Consider the following 20,880-nt stretch of genomic DNA (forward strand, 5'->3'; position numbering starts at 1 on the left):
CTTGCATACTGGGAGCTGAGTGAACAAGGTGTAGCATCAGCACTGCAAACTGCTAAAACTGGTTACTCTGTGTGATTATGTCTTCCAGACAGTAGGTGTTGCTGATGAGAAAATCTACATGAAGAAAAACGTTTGCCAAACAGATTTTTAGTACATAAATGTAACTACTGATGCACAATGTATCACGATCAGCTGATGTTGGTCATTTTTTAACATCCCTCCATCGGTCCGATAAGTAAAACTGTACCGATATTAAAAACTGACGCTGATTTCTATCTTGTCATTTGTGTTTCTGGAGCAGGACGAGGTTGGTCATGAGACAGTGGTAGGGAAGCAGCGCAGGATTGTGGGTGATTAACTGAAGGAGAGAAGCGATGCAGATAATTGTTTTTATTATATCCTAATAAATAAAACCCTGGAAAAAATGGGGGCAGTTACTTTTGACCACAAGTATAATTTCCAGTGAAGGAGAATACTCTAGGTATTTGTGTTATTTGCCCTCACAGTATGTTTTAATGAGACGGGTGTATGAAGACCTTGAAGTGTGTGTCTTCCTGGATGAGAAAGTTGCTGAGCAGCTGTAGAATTTGCTTACAGCCTCTGGGGAAAAACTCCACGACTGTGACACTCCATACACAGTCTGTCATAGACAGACATCATAACACAAGGTATAGATGTTACCTGTCAGTAACATCTCTAATACACCTTCTGAATGACTGGTGTTGCTTTAGCGCAGCGCTTCTCAATTCCGGTCCTCAGGCCCCCCCTGCCCTGCATGTTTTAGGTGTTTCCCTGCTGCCACACACCTGGATTGAATCTATGGGTGATTAACAAGCTTCTGCAGCACTTGATGCCTGCGGAAGAGGTAATGCAATCATTTGGATCAGCTGTTCTGAAATAGAGGCACATCTAAAACATGCAGAGCAGGGGGGCCTGAGGACTGGAATTGAGAAACACTGCTAGCCTTACCTTCTTTGAAATCCATTCAGTTCGGTTTTATTTATATATATATATATATATATATAATCTGCCGTAGTTTCCTTGTCAAATCAGTAGCTAAACAAGCACTACTCGGTATTCTGTTACTCATCTTTGAAGTGTCATGTTGATGTAACCGTCATTCAGGGTTGGAGGTCAGAGGAAATGAGAGGATGAGGTGGTAAAAGGAGAGCTGTAATAATAAGCAGTCTGCATAGGCTCCGTGTTTTATTGTCCCATTTCCTGTTCACTGGAAACATTTCAAAACACACATTTCTCCTACTTTACACACAGAAATACACTCACACACACACAGGGTTCATGAGGACATTGTCACTGAGACCATAGAGCAGGGGTGCCCAAAGTGGGTCCTCGAGGGCCGGCATCCTGTATGTTTTAGTTCTCTCCCTGGTTTAACACACCTGGATCAAATGATGGATCCTTAGAAGGTCTAAGAAGAACATTGACATGCTGAAAAGGTTGTTGGTACCACCAGGGAGAGAACTACAAGGTCCAGGATGCCGACCCTCGAGGACCCACTTTGGGCAGCCCTGCCATAGAGCATCTTAACTGCTGTTACTTTTGAACTAAAGTCCAACTGGATGATTTTTGTTGATTGTCTGACATTATTTCAACAAACATTAGTTTGGTTTGACATAATAAAAAAAACATGTTGACTATGTGATTCAAATTTAACAGTAAAGCAAAGCCCATATTAAAAAAATCCATATGGCCTAATAAAGGATCGTTTAAAAAATAGACTAATTTAATTGCCTGGTTGAGGGATTTGCATGTTTTTTCTTTTCTTTGGGCAGAAAAGAAAAGAAAAAACATTTTTTTCTTTTCTTTCTAAACAAGAAAGAAAAACTGATGATCTATTCTAAACAGATAGATCAATCTAAACAATCATCTGATTGTTTAGATGATATAAACATATCATCTAAACACATAGAACATTTGTTCCATGTGTTTAGATGATATGTTTATATTTGCAATACTGATGTTCATGTTAGGAGCTCAAGAGTTAAAAAAATTATTAATTTTGGTTTCCATTGACAATTTTCTAATGGTGCGCTGTTTGATGCTTTAGGGCACCTTACTTTACTGTATTCATGCCCTTCTCAATAATAAATAGAAAAATCTTTTTTTGCATTACAGGAACCAGGAGCCCTTGTTGTTATTGATGAGCAGCTTTTTCCATATGTCTTGTTTTTCTTCATCCATATTTTGGAATGAGCTCCAAGTCTTTATGCTTGGAATGCCTCTTTGCCGTCACCCTTCATCTTCTTTAGTGCCTTCCACAAACTTTCTGTCCGATTCAAGTTGAGACTGTCTAGGCCTTTCAGAAACATCAGTATTTTGTCATTTGTGAGTTCTCTACTGGTTTGGGTCAACAGTGTTCTGAAATGTTCAATAAGATCAAGGTTATCTGCAGACGGCCTGATTTCAATACTGTTGAAAATGTTGATGTGGTTTTATTGTTTAAACTAATGCTATTTACGTTAATATCTTTTGAAAAAAGATTTGAGGATTGTGCAATCTATTTGTAGTATTTCTGCATACTAGGTTGCTTAAAGCTCCAGTAGGTACATTTTACAAAACTGTCATCATGTCCTGACAGTACAGTATAAGACGGGTAATCTGGGAAAAAAAAATCAACCTCCTGTGTGCTGCTCAGTGTGTCTGACTGACACAACCAATCGGTGTATTTCTGCAGTTAGTACTGGGAGCACTGGGAGATTATTTTCACAGATTACCTGTCTCATATTATACTGTCATAATGATAATTTTAGCAAATATTTTAAAAACATACATCTTGACATTAGTAGTTTGAAGTTTGTGATTACAGTACAAAGTATGTTTAGGTGTCGCATTAAAATCACTGTTTTATTTCTGCGTATTCTATGTGGAGTGCTGTCATTCCGTCACTCTTCACTCATGACTCTTTTTTTTATAGTCGTCATACATCAAATATCAGACAATATGGATTTTTTTAAACATTTGGACAATAATCAGATATATATGCCTCCTTTGTTTTGTCTCCATTGAAACAAAGTTAAAGCTAACTTGTTGCTCTCTATAATTCCTCCACCATGTCCCGTCATCACATCATACAGAACCAGGGCGTTTTCCACAGCTCCAGTCACATTTGTTCCAATAGTTTTAAGTTGGTAGTGGTGGCTGCAAAGTGCTGAACAAGTGCAGGTGTTGGTGACTGCCACACCCACTGACAGTCTGACTGTGTAAGCTGGCAAAAGCCACAATATTTGGTAGACAACCTACAGTTGCGAGCTAAGGGGAGAGCAAGGCATGCTGTGACTAGCAGTGTGAGGTGTGTGTGTGTGTGTGTGTGAGGCTGCATGACTCTGCAGCTGGGAACACTACGTCAGCTTCGGTCAGGCCCAGGTTAAAGCAATTCTGAATTGATTGCTGGAGCATATTTTACTGATTGTAATGTCTGTGCAATCAATGAAACTGTAACTTTAGCTCTCAGAGCTAAAAGTTATTCAACTGTAATTTTTTTAATAAGAAGATAGATGGTTTATTAAACCCAGGAAAGCAACGTTGAAAGAGAAGAGGCATTATATGGAGGTTGATGGAAACTTGTATTTGTACTCTGCAGGCACATGGTGTGCATTTCCAGTTCAGCATGCAAATATCATGCCTGCAGGGTGTGTGTATGTGTTTCTGAACATTCACCTGTTGAGTACAAAAATCCAAAGTTTTGACAGCAAACAGTGGAGGGTCAGCTGAGCTGGTGTGTGTTCCTGTTCTTTTGCTCTCTGTGTTCTCAGGATCAGTGGTCTTACAGGGGACCGAGGCCCCAGGGAGGTGCAATGCTGCAGAATTTGAAATGCTGCATATTGGAGTTGGGGTTTGTGTTAGGGTATATTCAATGAGAGGAAACTAATAAATTGTCTTTGTAAGAGTATCTGTGCAGCGTTAAAGATTCTGAGGCAACACCCTGTCCTGAGGAATGCTTTGAATCACTGCAACATCTTGCCTGAAAAGTGCAGAGTCAACGTATTCTTCACCTCCTTCTCCTTTTCTCCTTCTTCTTCCTCCTGATTCTGAACACACTACACAATTGTTGCTTTACATCGCATTGTAATGACTTATCAACTAATTACATCACCAAACTTGTTCATTTAGAGGCCCTGACGTCCATGAATTCCGCATTAGTCGTCTTACTGCTGGTATTTCCATAGAGATGCGCCAATTTCGGTTTTAAGGTCAGGCCTTTAAAAAGCCTGACCTGCTGATTCCAGTTTATCCGATACCATTTTTCTTTTTTATGAAAATTCATTAAGTTGTCAACAGTGACATGACCAGTTGGACGTGTCTGTCAGTCAGCACTCTGTCACAGCACAGCAAAAGGAGGCAGTGGCTTATTTTCAGAATTTTGCAGAGGCAGATAAAATTGGTGGATAAGATTAGTTTCAGCCTATCTCCCAAAATTAAGGAAATCACGGCTGATTTATTAGTGCAGCCCTATATATACATATATACAGTGTATATATATATTTTTCTCCCCTCCAGGGAGTCTTTTTGTGGGCTCTAGTGTCCCTTATATAAAAGGCTGACAGGAGAGGGGGGAAGACATGTGGCAAATATCACCGGGTCCGGGAATCGAACCCGCGACTGCCGCGTCGAGGACTCAAGGCCTCCAAACGCGGGTGGTGCTATCCCCTACGCCACCACAGCACACCCACAGTCCTATATTTTAAACTATCACCTTTATTATTTGTAGTTTTTACTCCCAAAATGAAAAGGCTCCCTCACTTCCTGTTTAGACAAAAATGTAACATTTGACCTTGAAGTAGACAAATTTTAAATAAACTTGTTGGAAATGGGTAAAAGAAGATGCCTGAAGTGTCTAAATGGCGTAATCCGGTTAAACTTGCCTCAACAAAAGCCAAAGTGAGTAAGTCAGGAACTAAATCCAGCTGAAAGTCTGTGGATAAACTCAATTAGTTGTTCAGGTCCTCTCCTCCAGTCTGACTGAGCTTCATCTGTTGTGGAAAGAAGAAAGTGCAAAATTAAAGTTTCTAAATGTTCAAGTCTGGTAAAGACTTTCAGCTGTAGCTGCTGCTTTAAGAAGATCTATAAAGTATCCACTCAAAGAGGCTAAACAAAATGCATGCCGCACTTCTCAGATGTTTATCAGAAAAAAATGAAAACCACATACAATTTTCCTTCCATTTTAGTTATTAACTACTTAGTGTTGGAAGATTTTGAAAAAGCTCTAGATGTGTGAATGCCAGGCTCCATACTGCTGTCCCACCTCTTCGTAAATAATGTTGCTACCATTGCTGAATGCATGCAGTTCAGTAAATATCGTTTCTTCCATTTGAATATAAAAGTAGCATTAGGAATCATTGATCACTTAGATTTTCTTCATGGCAGTCATCTGAACTCTCCGCTATCCTCTTTGATCTTCAGGCTGTCATGAATGGCAGGAAGAGAGAGGGCAGACTCTCAGCAGCCGTTGTTGCTTCCTGTCACACTTTCCTTTCAGAAGAAAAACTGTGTAAGAGGGTGATGGGTTAATGATGAGTGGAAGGGAAAATGTTTTTTGACATTTGCAAACACAGCTTTTATTTGGATGTTTAGTAACATGACTGCTGACTTCTAGTTATCTTTCAGTCTACAGCTGCTACAAGCTGTTATTCAGCTAAAACATTGTTGTTTGTAATTAGTCCATTTAAGCATTATATGGCTTAAAAGTGTATAAATCTAATAGTTTTTGATACAGCTGTTTGGAAAACCTACTCTGTTTTGTCTTAACTAATTCATTGGTGAATGCAACTTTTCCAGAATCCTGTTTTCCTTACAGTCAAATACATCATGGCCAACTGCTTCCCTAACCAAGGTTAACTTAAAAAAATTCTACAAGATCAGTTTAACTGAGAAAACATGCAAATAATGGCAGCAGCTCATATTTGGTGGTCTGGGTTTTTTTCAACAATGAATATTAAAGTGAAAGTTTATTATAATGTCATTTGGAGTACACAATTTATTGGTGCCGATTTCCTTAATTTTGAGAAAATCAGCCACTGTCCTCTCTTGCTCTGCCTTTAGAGAGACCAAGTCATGTCTGCATGTTAACAGTCACTCCACTGTTGCCAACTCAGCAGCTTTCTTTCTATATTTAGTGACATTTCAGACAAAAAATATTGGTATTGGCCAAAAGCAGAGGTTCAGAGGCAGATTAGATTTTTTAAAGATCATTAATCAGCGATGGGCCAAAAAACTGAAAAAAAAACAACAGTTTTTTGGCTGACCAGGAAACTGATGACCCTGTTTTTCTTTTAATGACGCAACAAGTTTTTTTTTTTATGTTTTGGATCTTTAAGAATTTATAGATTTAATTAAAAATGTGTTTATTATAGAGCAAGTAAAACTTTTAAAAAATCCCAATAAACTAACTGTTGCACTTTTATTTTAGTGAATGTTGTGGTCCATGTGTATTATAAATTTGTCAGTTAAAAAGTTTGAAGCCCACTGCCATACCATGATCAAATTTAGTTTCTACTGTAAAGAGCAACCAGGCTTTGGTGAGCCTGACTCAGGGAAGTGACTTCCTGTGTATTGTGACCTCACAACACCTGCCAGTGTCAGCTAGTTATTTAAAAAATTGATGTCGTCCACAACTGAAATAGGCAGGTCAAGTTTCTTTTAAAGATTGGTAGTCAGTGATCGGCCAGGAAACTGCAATCGGTTTTAAACTTCAAACACTTGAGGAAAAGGCTTTCAGTTTTGAAACGGTGACTTTTAAAAATTTCAAATCCATTTATTGCATTGTTATTTGAACACAGATGTAGTTATCCTTTGTTTTCTGTCAGTTTCAAGTGTTTCAAGTCTAAAATAACTTAATAATCCACGTTTGTTTCCCAGATATCTCTTGGAGCAGGATTTTCCTGGGATGCGCATTGGTCCAGAACCAACCACTGATGGCTTTATTGCGGTAATGCATGGGGAAACTGAAGGAGTTGTCCCTGGCAACGCTCTGGTGGTGGACCCGAAGAAACCCTTCAGGAAACTCAATGCATTTGGAAATTCCTTCCTCAACAGGTAAAGAAACACTCAGATTATATTCACTAAAAGCTGCTGGATCAACAGTTTTAAAAGAAAGTCTGTCAGAATATGACTAAGTTCAACTACTAATAGAAATCTGATCATATCTATTCACATATAGCATTTTAGAGAGGAAATCAAACTAGCATTGAGTGTTTTTGTAGCTGCTATTTTCAGTCCACAGACTTCCAGTCTGCCAAATATTTCCTGCTAGGTGTTTAATACCTAAAGCGCTAAAAATAAAATCTGTTCTGAGATTCAGGGAAAATGACTGTGGAACTCACCCAGAGTAAAGTCAGTTCATCAGACACCCATTACTGCAGCTTTAGTGAGTTACATCAGTTATTGTACTTACTAGTTATGTTGTGGTTAACAAGAATAAAGGTTTAACTTTATGACACATTGCATTAGGCTGAAAGGTGACCTCTACCTCCTTTCCACATAAATAGCCCTTACTCCACTCCCAATCCTGTCACTGCTGAACTCATAGCATTTTCATCATGGGAAGTGACCCCCGGCTCATCCTGGACAGACATGCACTGAAAGCTGTCAAATCGAAGACACACCAGAGTTTGTACCGACATTTTAAATTTAGCTCAATCCTTATTCTGGTTCAGCCACATTTCCTGTGTCCAGTGAGGAAGTGGAAGGACACTTGACCTCTTGGCAGTGTGTGTTGATGAATACCTGAATCACCCCTTATTTTAGGAATTCCTTCGTGTCCTGATGTGACACAGAACCCCTCCACAATAATTAACCGTTTCCCGAGGGGAAGTGTTTTTGCGTCACCACGTACCGGCTGCATAGGTTTGTTTTTTCCCCGCTGCCAGTCTTAGGCTCCAGCCCTGCAAAATAATTTATTATGGCCTGCTGTTAAGTTTATCTCTTCAGGAAGCTGTGAACGCAATCTTAGGTGATCTGTCAGACCCACCAGTGAAAAGGATATGGAAAAAGCAAACACAGTTAAGAGCTTCAAAGAAGAAAACATTAAAAGGAGAACAGCCAGTAATCTATCTGGATGTAAGTTTGGTGGTACATTTTAATGGGACAAACCACAATAAAATACTAGCAATTCCTCTTTTGGGAGAACATGGTAAATGGCCTGCATTTGTATAGCACTATCAAGTCAGAGGACTCCAAAGCACTGGCACAAACCCCTACATTCACCACACACACACACACTCACACACACTGATGTTGATAGGCTGTGTTGCAGCCACAGTTTACACTCAGTTGGCACCACTGGGCCTTCTGACCACCACCAGCTGGATAAGGTAACGTTGTAATGAAGTAAAATAATTATTATTGAATTTATTTACTTACCAATAATGTCTGTAATGTTCCATATTCTTACCTTTTTTTTAAAGACAACTTATATTTCTGTCCAAATCATAGAATCTTCAGGTGAATCTTTATTTGCTGCTCCAACAAGGGTTAAAAGCTACCTCAATGTTTTGGATGGACATTATGTCAACTAGATCTTTACTCAACATATTGTTGTTACAGTCTTTTGTTTTAGCAGCAGTGGACAGTTTACTTCAGGACTTGGCTACAGTGAGGATGCTTATTCTCTTGATTTGGCACTTACCAAACTTTACTGTGGTTTCTGTTAATTCTGCCCTAAAAAACACAAACAGGAAAAGTTTTCTTTCCCAGTTACAAAAATAACACTTGTTGAAACTCATAGGACTTAATGAGTTGTGATTCAAATTGATGAAGTTTACAAACTAATACAGTTTTGCTAACTGTTCACATGAAAATAGGCAATTGTGGTTATTTAAAAATTGTCAGCGTATCTTACTGTTTATGCAATATACAGTGGACAAGCAATAAACTTTAGGAGTGGAGTTTCATGTGGGACCACAATGCCACTTGTAAAAAAAAAATCCCATAATTAGGATGCTGAACTGTTCCAGCAGCCTTTAGGTCATTTAGACTGGAGGTTTTAGTGTTGTCCTTCAGCTGTTTGTGATGACGGTGCAGATTTCTGCAAAGAGCTACAACCTTCTCTATTAGCTTGTACTCAAAGAAGTTTAACTGTTGATTAGAAAATCATTGTAAGACTCATTCCTGTTTTAACTGGTAGCATCGTCACATTTTTAGCCCTAGTCAACAAGAAAATCAATAAGATAGACAATTAAAAGTCAAACTACTAAAACAATCACAAATTTTTAAATTAACCAGTGAATAAAATAAACTTAAACCTTTCCCCTTTGTGTGTGTGTTTGACAGGTTTATCTGCTCTCAGATGCCCAACCAGGTTCTTCAGAGCATCAGCATCATTGACACGCCTGGTATTCTGTCTGGAGAGAAACAGCGAATCAGCAGAGGTGTGTAGTTTCTCTTTATGCAGGGGTGTGTATGTGTGTGTGCTTGTATCTTCCACATGTAGAGGACCACCTTCACAGTATTTACCAACAAAAGGAGGACAGTGAGGACATTTTCCCGGTCTTTCTGTTTTTTTCAGGTTGACTGCGCTCTTTTGGTTAAATGTAGACGTACGGTGGGAAGTTTTGATTAAGGTTAATGTTAGAAATAGACTAGTTATGGTTAGAGTTAGGAAAAGATGCCTGGGTTAAGCCTAAATGCAGATACTTGGATGTGTGTATGAGTGTGTGTCAATATGCAAGCTGCTGTGAGTGAGCTGGGGTGCTGATTTTGCAATAGGAATTATCGACAAATTTGAATAGTTACTTCCATGAGCAAAACAGTCCCATAACATGTTGCTCTCACTCCCATACTTCCCAGTTGGGATGTTCCAGTTTACCCTGCCAGTGGCCAAGCACAGCAGTTTTAGTTTCAGACCACAGGATTCAGACTTGTGGAGGTCAGCCATTCTGTTCATGATGTGATTTGATTTTCTCATGATGTCACACAAGGAAGCAATGTGTTTATGACGCCTTCATTTAACTCAAATGTTCTGAATTAACCTGAAACTTACAAACCTATGGCATCACTACGTGGGCTTTGCCAGTTTATTTAAACGCATAATAACCTTAGTGCATATTAACTCTTGGCTTTACGAAGGAATTTAGTAAATAGAAATCATTTTTTTGTCATTTTTCTTTTCTCCAAAAAAAAAACAACATCTGGTTAAACCAGACTTAACCAGAAAAGTTAAGTCTGGTTTAATGTTAGACAGTACAAAAAATTTTATCTGCCTTTTTATGGTGTATTTAAATATCTGGCTTTAAATCTGAGTTGAAGATGTAAAGGGACTGTGACAGGCAAAAGTAAATTAAAGAGAGAAAACATGAACATGCGAGGATCTCTAGCCATACTCAAGATGTTCTTCTTAAACAATATGTTTTACAGCGTGTTCATTATAAACTGATAAACCATGTAGACCCACTTTTTTGAGTGGGGGAGGAGGAATGTGAGATATTTTTCTGCTTTTTATCATTTTATTATTGTACAACTTATTGGCGCAGTACTCCGATGTTGTTTTGTTACTCATTCTGCTGGAAGTTGGCTCAATTTTGACGCGCAAGATGTAACCGCTAAAATCCGGTTTAGGATTTTCAAAATAAAAGATCCGGAAGTAGTTCATTATTTCTTGCGCGGCCCGGTGCCAATTGGTCCGCGGACCGGTACCGGTCCACGGCCCGGTGGTTGGGGACCACTGATTTTGAACATCTGCTCTTTTGCTTCTAGTAGGCATTTCCCTGAATGAGTGCAAGAAGAAGATTTCTTGTATTCACTTTTTTACATCCTGTTTTATCTCACCATCTGTTTCCTGTGATGAATCAATACTGCTGAATCCAAACCACAGAGGTTAGAAATGCAGATCTGAAACCAAAGGACACCAGGCCAGGATTCGATTCTCAGGAAGGATTCCCTCACGCTGTTAGCAACTGTCATGTCTACATGCTGTAGCAGTTTAATATTTACATTCTTTGATTTTTTTGTTTTGTTTTGTTGGTTTTTTTTTTTTACCTTGAGCCAAAATAGGACAGCTTGTGGAAAAAAAAATTCAATTATTATTCCTTTTAGGGCTCTTTTTTTCTTTTTTTAAATTGCTAAGCTGAGTTACTGCTGTTGAAATCTTAGAAAATGTATATATGAGAACTATGGCATAATCCCCAGAGAAGATGAGAGATTCTGAGGACATATGAATTTTAATCATAACTCAATAAGTGAATTCACATTCAATAAAGTGCAGCTTTACCTCGTGTTGAAATTCAAGAATGTTGCTGTTTTCATATCATTGGGATCAAATAATACATGTTTTGGAAATGTCTATTTAATGTTTGACTGGTAATTTATCTCTCAGAGGGACAAATATTATGCTTAGCATTTATTACCATCATGATTACCAGTAAACGGAGGACCCAGCCCAGCCCATATTTGTGATGATGACAAATATTCATCATCACACAAAAGGCTCAGTCTTTGTGTGGTAGGATATAATTTAGCTGTTGCTCTCTAAAGATCTTTGCTTTGCTAAATAGCACAGTTCTGCTATGGGAACAGCACAGGTTTCAGAAGGATTATTGTCAGGTTCAAACAACCTAAAACATTCAAACACCACACAAATAGGAGAAAGACAAGAGTTTTTAGATTTACTTGCAAGGACGGACAGGAGCGTGCTTCAGTGACAAACACTTACCGTTCTAAAGCACGTTCTAAAGCACCCTTTCTTTTTATTTCCTTAGAACGGTCCCTAGTTACATAGCTTATTCTGTTATCTTTTTTTACCCCTCCAGGGGGTCTTTTGTGGGCTCTAGTGTCCCTTATATGACAGTAGACTGTCAGGAAACGGGGAAGGAGAGGGGGGATGACATGCGGCAAATGTCGTCGGGTCCGGGATTCGAACCCGCGACAGCCGCGTCGAGGACTCAAGGCCTCCAAATACGGGTCGCGCTAACCGCTACGCCACCACAGCACGCCCCTCTTATTCTGTTATCTTGAGTTAATCACATAGCGTTGCTGCTTCTTCTGTTCTCTTGAGTCTCAGGTGTGTTGGACCTACGGGCAGAGTTACTCTGACGTAGTGCAGAGTTCAGTTCCTGTTTGTTTCCTTCTGTAGCTACAATGCAGGATCTGATGAACTCACAGAACAATGGGAGCTGTTGCACAACAAAACAACTTCACACAGCAAACATAAGATAATATATACTAAATATTTCTAACAATTCTGTTTTTAGATATGCATATCACACACATTTTATTAGGATCATAGGAAAACTATGCAAACTATCTGAAACCGTTTGCTGTATATTTTCATAAAGTATTTGTAAAGTTGTGTTGTAGTGTTAAAACCATCCATTTGAGATAATTTGAGAGAACAGCTCTCCGGTTGGCACACACAGATTTCATAACAAGGTTGTTGTGAGGTCAAATCTGGCAAAAGAAAGTAAGTGGTAGGAAAATACAACCGAGAAGTAGTCGAGAAGGCCCAGAGTTACGCTGAGGTCTCTGAGCCATGGGAGATTTGAATAGACTTTTACTGTATATTATAGAGAATGTAGTTTACAGAGCATGTTTTACTATTCTTGGTAATTCGTTCTACAAAATGCAGAAATTCATTTATGGGATAAATAGTCCTGTAATTGATGGTCCTTTTTTCTCCACTTGTACTAAGTAGGGCTGAAACATACTAGTCAAGTTAATCACAAGGAATCACTTAATGAAATAATCGTCAACTAATTTAGTTAATGATTAATGCTAACTGAAGTACAGACTTGAATAAAGGCCGTTTGCTGAAAGAACAGCTCATTCAGTGCAGTAATTGAGACAAAACTGTACAACTGTCTACATTTTGCGTTTAGGATACAAACAAAAGCTTCATTTGTAGATATATTCTATCCAGAACTCCTCCAGTTGCATAGTTTTAGCTTCATCTGGTTCATTTTCTGTTTTTTTTTTTTTAAAGCTATTAAGCACCTTTTGCTATCTTACAGAAGTGTATTGCTGTCACTTAGCACAACACATTTCCGAACACTATTACATTATAATGTGATATTATATTGTACAAATGTGCCAATTTGTACTATCCTATTATTATTAGTTTAATCCAAATGTAATGAACAGATGAGTTTTACATTGAGGTTTTCACATTTTAGGAGTATTTTTTATGCATTAAATAAAGAAATGCTGTTATGGCATTTTAGGTAATGAAATGTTCACTTTAACAAGAATAAAATTGAATTATTTATTTGTATCTTTTAATGTACAGTACAGACCAAAAGTTTGGACACACCCTTCTAATTCAATGGGTTTTCTTTATTTTCATGACTATTCATAAGGCAATAAATCCCACTTATTAACCTGACAGGACAGGTTGACCTATGAAGTGAAAACCATTTCAGGTGACGACCTCTTGAAGCTCATCAAGAAAATGCAGAGTGTGTGCAAAGCAGTAATCACAGCAAAAGGTTGCTACTTTGAAGAAACTAGAATATAAGGGCTATTTTCAGTTGTTTTACACTTTTTTGTTTAGTGCATATTTCCACATGTTATTCATAGTTTTGATGCCTTCAGTGTGAATCTACAATGTCAATAGTCATGAAAATAAAGGAAAGTCATTGAATTAAAAGGTGTGTCCAAACTTTTGGTCTGTACTGTATTTGTAATACTGTATAAAACAAGCCTTAGTGGTTAAGTAAAAAATCTGCAGAACGTGCCAATTACTTTATCCAATTAATCATCAGAATGATCAATACCTAAAATAATTGCTAGTTGCAGCCCTACTAGTGAGAAACAGTTTCATGTATACAGGTAATTTTGATTAATTAAACTTCAATTTAAAATTTTTTTTTTTTTATGACACCGTCAAAAAATGTTGTAGCAGCTGCTGATTTCATCAGTTTAAACTGCAAAACAACTGTATCGTTTCATTTTTACTTATCTACATGTCTTGAATCACATTTGTGAGACACCAAATCTTGCCAGGCTCCAAAATCGGGGCTTGTGATGACAATAAGAAGATGATCAAACCCAGCAGCCGCAGTGCCAGCTGCAGCAACAGGTGTGTCCAGTGTCAACATTTGTAGCTCCTGTATTGACGTGCAGTAACTGCTGCTTTGCACGGTTGTTCTGGTTCATTTGACTTGCTAATGAACAGAAATTGAATCCAGTCATCTGTCTGTGGTTTTGCATCCCAGATGCTAATGTGGTTTCTCTTGGGAGCCTCCAGGACTCGACTTAATGTTATTTATGAGAATCTGTATGTAGACTCAGCTATGAAGTTAGAAATGGCTTTATGATCTTGCGCACATGTACTAGCTACTTGCAAATCAAATAATTTAATTGCTCATCTCTGGTCTGCATGTGGACATTATTTACGTCCAAATCCTATCCGTGAGTAACTCAGTGAGTGTAGATGCAGCCGGTGCTGAAAAGCTGTCCCTGTTGGGTTTTCAGAGCGGATCACGTCAGCACTGTGGATAGCTTCTGGGTCTGTTGTTCCAGCTGGTTCAACAGGTTGAGTTGAACTGGCAAAAGTCTATCAGTCTTACAGTATAATAAATATATTCCAACTTCCTGAACTTTGTCACGTGGTGCTACTTTGTTGCAGTCTGATATTACATATTGCAATGATGGTAGTCTCTTGAGATTTTAAGTTACAAACTTAACATTTTAATGTTTAGTTAAATTTAATCAACAGTTTAATTTGAAGTGAAAAAGATGTATGGTTTAAAAAAATGTTTGCTAGGAAAATCTGAAAAGTGTGGCATTCTGCTCCCTTTACTAGAATATGCCAAAATAAAGTAAAGTTTCTCCTCATCATAAAATGGAATCTACAAGCATAATTTAAAGGGACAGTATTGTGTTACTTTTTTGAGCAACCCAGAACATCCTCTTCACAATAACAGTCTCTTCACTCTAATTCTGACTGCAGCAGATCTTTACTTCCTATTGCCGTCACAATTTGTATTGATTCTAAGAAAGGCTCAGAGTCCAGTCCTAGTGTCTGTGGCGTCACTTGGACATTGTTGTTAACAGACACTTTCCATGCAGTCTGACTGAGCATGAGCTGTTTTACCAAGAACAGGCAAAAAATGTTCCATCTATAAATATGCAAATCTGAGATGCCACAAGAAATCTACATCTCTCATTGCAATAATTAGTGACCTAAGCATTGTCTCAAAGGAGCTGTACATAAATTCACACCACACTTTGTAGTTTTGTTTTAAAATATTGAAAACAATGTAATTTTCTTCCACTTTACAATTATCCTCTGCTTTGTCTTGGTCTATAACAAAAAAGCCAAATGTTGTGAATGACAGTTTTTGTTTATGGCATGACTACATGAAAGGTCCAAGAGGTATGAATACTTCATGTTTATAGGCAGTGCAGCATATTACTTCCCACAGACAGTTCAGATTATAAAACACAAATCTCCTGCAGATATTAGAAGTAGTAGTGATGAAATATGGGTTATTTGCAACTTTTCTCTGAGTGGTGCATTTAATGAAATATTATCAGATATTAAAAAAAGAAACACTTGACAGAAGCTGATGTGTTTTTGCTGTCGTTTTGCTTTTCGCTCCAGGACCATCTTCTGTTTCTGGTTGCTGAACTCTGTTGCCCCTGCATTGAGTCAGCCTGGGCGAATGACAGCATCAGGCTAAAGGCCCCGGCTTGCTGGGCGAAGGACAGAACATGGAGGGCGGGACGAGGAGGGGGAGGGACGGAGAGCTGTAGGAAGTTTGGGCTCTCCCTCCATCTGGAAATATTTAGAGCTTTCAGCTGATGTAAAATTCCTCCTGGAGACGTTTGACAAGCCAGCTGCTATGCAGCACCAATGCAAACTAATTCAACATTACTGACAGATATGATTCCACCACCCAGAGGTTAAGATCTCACTGAGGTCAATGTTGTTTTTCAGTGTTTTGTCAAGGGTCTTGTTGGATTTTAAAAAATATACTATATGTAAAGCAACTGTGCTAGACTTGAGAATTTTTTCATGCTCATTTTACATTTCAATGGAGCCACAGTAGAAGTAGGAGATTTTGCCTCCCGTTCCATCCAAGCTGTAGAGATAAACCAGAATAATAGTAAAAGTGTGCTTTTTAGCATATTCTTGCTTGATCCCTTTTTCAATGACTGGAAGGAGTAGCAGGAACTTACTGGATGTTACCTTGTTCAGTGTTTTCCTTGTTCAAATCTTTTCTGTTATTTTGTTCAATTTATCCAGTTTGTAGTGTTGCATTTAAAATTTGGAGACTATTGCTTACAAATATTTCACCAAAGAGGATGAATGCATAAATCTGGATCAGGAAAATGTTTAACAAATTTATCCTTTACATAAGGGTGCCAAAAAAAGCCATTGTTGAAATAAAGCCTTATATCGGGGGTCTCAAACTCCTGGCTGGAAGTGACCCGTGTGCTCCTCACCTTCAGTCCTAGACTTCATGTCAAAAATATAATGCTATATGGCCCTTAAGCCAGATACAAAAATATATCTATTTAAAATTATATATGCAATTGTACTACAAGAGCAGTTTTTGATGAGCTCCAGGAGAGGTCAGATTTGAAGGAAATACAATTATTAAAATTAAAACGATTATTAAAATTACTATGAATTTGACTCAAAAGACACTCCTTGATGTATATTTTTGTTTTAGCATTAAGTAAATATGAGCAGAAAGCACAAATATGATGAGGAACTGGCTCGGCAGCAAAGAGTTATTTATAATAAAAACTGTGTGCACCAACAGACAAAAAAAAATTAATATCTTTACATACGTCTCTGACTGTGTTCTTATTTTGGATAATTATGAAATAAATAATCAAAGTGATGTCACATGTTTGGCCAGAAAAAAAGTACCAGATTGTTTCAGCTTAGTAACAGGCATCAATTAGTTAATATTTGTACATGATTTGCAGTTTTCTGTTATTTATTAAATAATTTGAAATTAAAACATGGAAAATTACAGTATGTGTATATATATACATATTTATATATATACAGTATATGTACTGAATGTCCCTCTGAACACACCATCCTCATGGTGAAACTAATAACCTGCTGTTGATCCGGTCTGACTAAGCTTGAGCTTTTTTTTTTTCAAGGTCCAATGGGCAAAAGCTTCCGTCGGTAGATGTTCTAAGACACACCCCAGAAGATCTGCTGCTGGACGTGCAGTGAATCGTGATTTAATGAAGTATTGCCTCAGGAAAGCTTAATACAAAGATCAGGCGATAACAGTTTTGCAAGACCCTTGGTAGTCCATGATAACTTAGCAGTGGGAACGAGGTCATTACTCTGGGTGTGTGTGCAGGTGAAATCCTGGTTCATCGTCAGCAATCAGTAACAAGACGCTTTGGATCTGAATCTGTGGGACTTACTGCTGGTTTGGGAGGTTATTGCATCTCATCAGCACCTGATGTGCTGAAATAGATTTGATATTACTGTTCTATTGTGATTAATGGATTCCACTGGGCTGGGTTTTAATAACTGGATATAAATGAGACTATAAAGGGGCCCAAAAGGTTTTAGCTGGTGACTAGGAATGTCTTTCCTCTTATGCATCACAGATGCTTCCAGTCCTTTGAGATTTTTTGTATGGTAATTTTCTGCTCAGGATCCTGTAATGGAAACAGTATCTGAGCAGGCAGAGCTGTGCAAAACGCTGAGTGTGTTACGTCCACGTTGTTTGTAGTGTAACCATGAATTGTGTATTCTGTCCCACTCAGTGTTAGTTTTGCTGTGAGGGATTTAAAGCTGCGTGGAAAATTCCAGTTGCATGTTGGGCTGCGGCTCGTCTGCAGGGTGGGGCCTCGGTTTGCCCACTGGGCTCTGCTCCAAATCCTCACACAACATCTCCTGCCACTCTGTCATCATCAGAGGGTGGAGTCACACTCCGTTAACAACCGGGCAAGGTTTCAACCGTGGAACTCCTTATTTTAGATTTTTCCACAATTACTGTTAATTTCGAGATGTCTGAGACTTTTTGTAATGTTGTATTTTTGAAGATAATTTTAATAATGCGCACTACTAGTAATAAAATGAGTGTTTTCTTCTTGAAAAATTATTTCTAAAATCTACAATGTCTTTTTTTGATCAAATGTAATTTTGGATAACTGGAGCAGGAACTCACCAAGCAATCAGTGAATCAGTGAATCACTTCTCCAATCACTTTTGGAGAAGTGATTTGTCTCCAAAACAAAAACTACATTATGAGTTATAAGTGACATTCTATACACCATTCTTCCTATATTTGCTTCTTTTACATGCAAATGACACACAATCTACAGGACAGTCTGTTGTTTCAATAGATATGTTTGTCTCTTTAGTATAATAATCTTTTTTGGAGTATGCTATTTACAAATTACATAAGTAACATCCTAAGTAAAAATAAATTTTTCCAACATGTTTATTTAGTATTTCTGAGTACATAGTGCTATAAATGACACCATCAAGTAACCTTAAGTACCTTCAGTTATTTTTAAAATGCCGTCAAATATGACTTAAAATAAATTTAACCTTTAAAAGAAATATAAATAAGTAAACTAAATAATTTGTTCAAAGGCCTGTCATAATAACACATTTTGTTGGACGATAAATTGTTCCAAAAGTTATTGTGATCAACGATAATATTGTTTTGAGACCATTTTCACGTTAATATAACGGTAAACGCATAATAATGCCAGAACACATTCTCAAAGATCATCAAACTTTAAATTCTAATGAACATTTAACACTGGAATTTGAAGATATTTTAAATATCCAAAATAAACAAAACAACAAAATCTAAAATGGAAACTGAAGTCTTTGAAAACAAGATTCTCCTTGAAAAAGGGGGCTAGATGAGACCAAAGCATCAGGCTGCAGACTTTGGTCATCCAGGTTTGGTAGAAAGAGAAAAAAGAGAAAATGATTGAGTTCGTTTTAATTTATCATGTGACAGGTTTACTCGATGGACAAAGTAATTCAAAGATATAACTGAGGTGTTTAAACAGGGAACAGCAGCCAGGAGTAAACTGTTCCGGTGGTGCTTGCTGTTTACACTCAGGAATTTCAGTCCAGACTGGAGGAGCAGGAACTCACCAAGCAAACAATGAGAGTTCTCTCAAGAGATGGAGCTGATCATTAGCTGATACTGACCGTACAAACCGGTCAGCCGACCTGACCTGCTGGTTCCCTGAGCTCTTCCCCTTCAGGGACCGGTGTCCAACCTTTCACTGACCGACTATAAAAGTTCTAGAAGTCAGTAGCATCAGTGTGTTATTTGGGAGCAGGGCGGTTTGTTGCTGGCCTCCTTCCTGCTCTTGATGCCTAAAGTGGTGAAATCCGTGTGTGGAACATATTTCAGAACTCTCCACTGTTTCATCTCAATGTTGTGCTCTAAATATGTGAAAGCACTGCAGGGGAAGTAGTATTGTTAGGGTGAAGGCGTTTCCCTTTTCAGAGGAAGTGGAACATATAAAGTAATCAGTCACCCTGTTCTAGAAGCAGAGGCTAACTAGACCTCATATCAGAGGAATTTCCTTGGTTTTTAGACCTGCTGGAGTTTTGCTTCCTCTCTGCGTTGCTGTTGTGTGATTGCTGTCAGCTGAAATGTGTCTCAGAGGTGCAGGAAGTGTCCTTGCTGATGACAGTAGTTATTGTTCGGCATCATGTCCCCTGGGCTGGTCCTGAGCCAACACCTGAAGCCTCCGGTGTAACCTGAGCCCTGATGGAGGAGGCGGATGGGGATGTCGTTCTGTTGCCAGTGGCAACACCCTCACTTATTCATGAGAACCTCCAGCATGGGAATATTCCACCAATCTCAACAGGGATGTATAAATCAACCCTATTAATTAGACAAAATTTATCTTGGAAAGAACTGGATAAATCTGTATTTATACTCCCAGCAGAGATCCAGAGTGACTGTAACAGTAAAGGACAGTAGAGGTACTTCATGTACTTGTAGACATTTGAAAATAGTTTGAGTTATTCCCTGTAACCAATCTTTAACTTAAAATATAAAAGTTAGACCTAAAATTCTCTTAAAACGTGCAATTCTAGACCTATTTGGTGTCCAGTTGGGAGTATTTCCAGCCGGAGCACGATCACCTAGGAGCTATTGCTGTAAATTTCCGTTTTATGTTGAAAATCTTTGTATGGATTGAGTCTCCAGGTCTGAGCTCACTGTTATCGAAGCGGCCACACCCTCACTGCCACAGCTCACTTTACACACATACTCTCGCACAATTAAAAGGCACAAAAGTTCAACAAGTGTGCCCTCACAGCTTGTACGTCACCTCTAAAACTGTGTGTTCTGCCAGAGAATAGCTGCAGCAGATGTGTGTGCTGAGCCTGAAAGGCTGCCGTGTCTCCCAGGCCAATAAGTCAACAGCTTTCTGCTATCTTGGACAGTTTTTGGATAAGCTTTTGTTTGCTGGTCTGCAGTGGAGTGTGGACTCTTTTTCTTCGTGTTTGACAAATTTTAAAAAATGAGCCGTTGCCGTGGTAGCTCAGTAAGTATGCCTTATAGACACATCTATACAACAGAGCTCCCAGACGGCTCTTAAATCTGCAGTATGTAACTATTACTTAATATGTTTTTTAAAACATTTATCACCATGTCATGACAGTATGAGACAGATTATCTGTAAAATGATCAACCTCCTCCACTTCCTCTCTGAGCTACTATTGCTGTCTAAAGACAACCAATCAGAACTAGGAGGAGGAGCTTAGAGCTGTTAATCACTCTTGTGAACGTGCTGCTCATATGATAATGGCAGAGAAACAACTCACCATCCGGGGAAGCAAGGCACACAAAGAAGTGATTGACAGCTCTAAAACCCTCCTCCTGGCTCTGATTGGCTGTTAGCACTGGGAGAATGCTGAGGAACTCTTTATTTTTAAATTTTTATTATCTGTCTCATACT

The 20,880-nt window shown here is 38.4% G+C and overlaps 1 protein-coding gene across 2 annotated transcripts in view; it reads left to right on the top strand.

Annotated features, from left to right (window-relative positions):
• LOC102223325 (EH domain-containing protein 4-like) overlaps positions 1-20,880 on the top strand; it is a 28,844-nt gene that overhangs the window by 3,135 nt on the left and 4,829 nt on the right. For both annotated transcript variants that reach the window (XM_023353270.1, XM_005812061.3), the window contains 2 exons: positions 6,877-7,053; positions 9,289-9,386. In XM_023353270.1, coding sequence (XP_023209038.1) covers positions 6,877-7,053; positions 9,289-9,386 — 275 coding nt within the window. The remainder of the gene's footprint in view (positions 1-6,876; positions 7,054-9,288; positions 9,387-20,880) is intronic.

This window comes from Xiphophorus maculatus, chromosome 19, assembly GCF_002775205.1.
Source record: "Xiphophorus maculatus strain JP 163 A chromosome 19, X_maculatus-5.0-male, whole genome shotgun sequence".
NCBI classification, from domain to species: domain Eukaryota; kingdom Metazoa; phylum Chordata; class Actinopteri; order Cyprinodontiformes; family Poeciliidae; genus Xiphophorus; species Xiphophorus maculatus.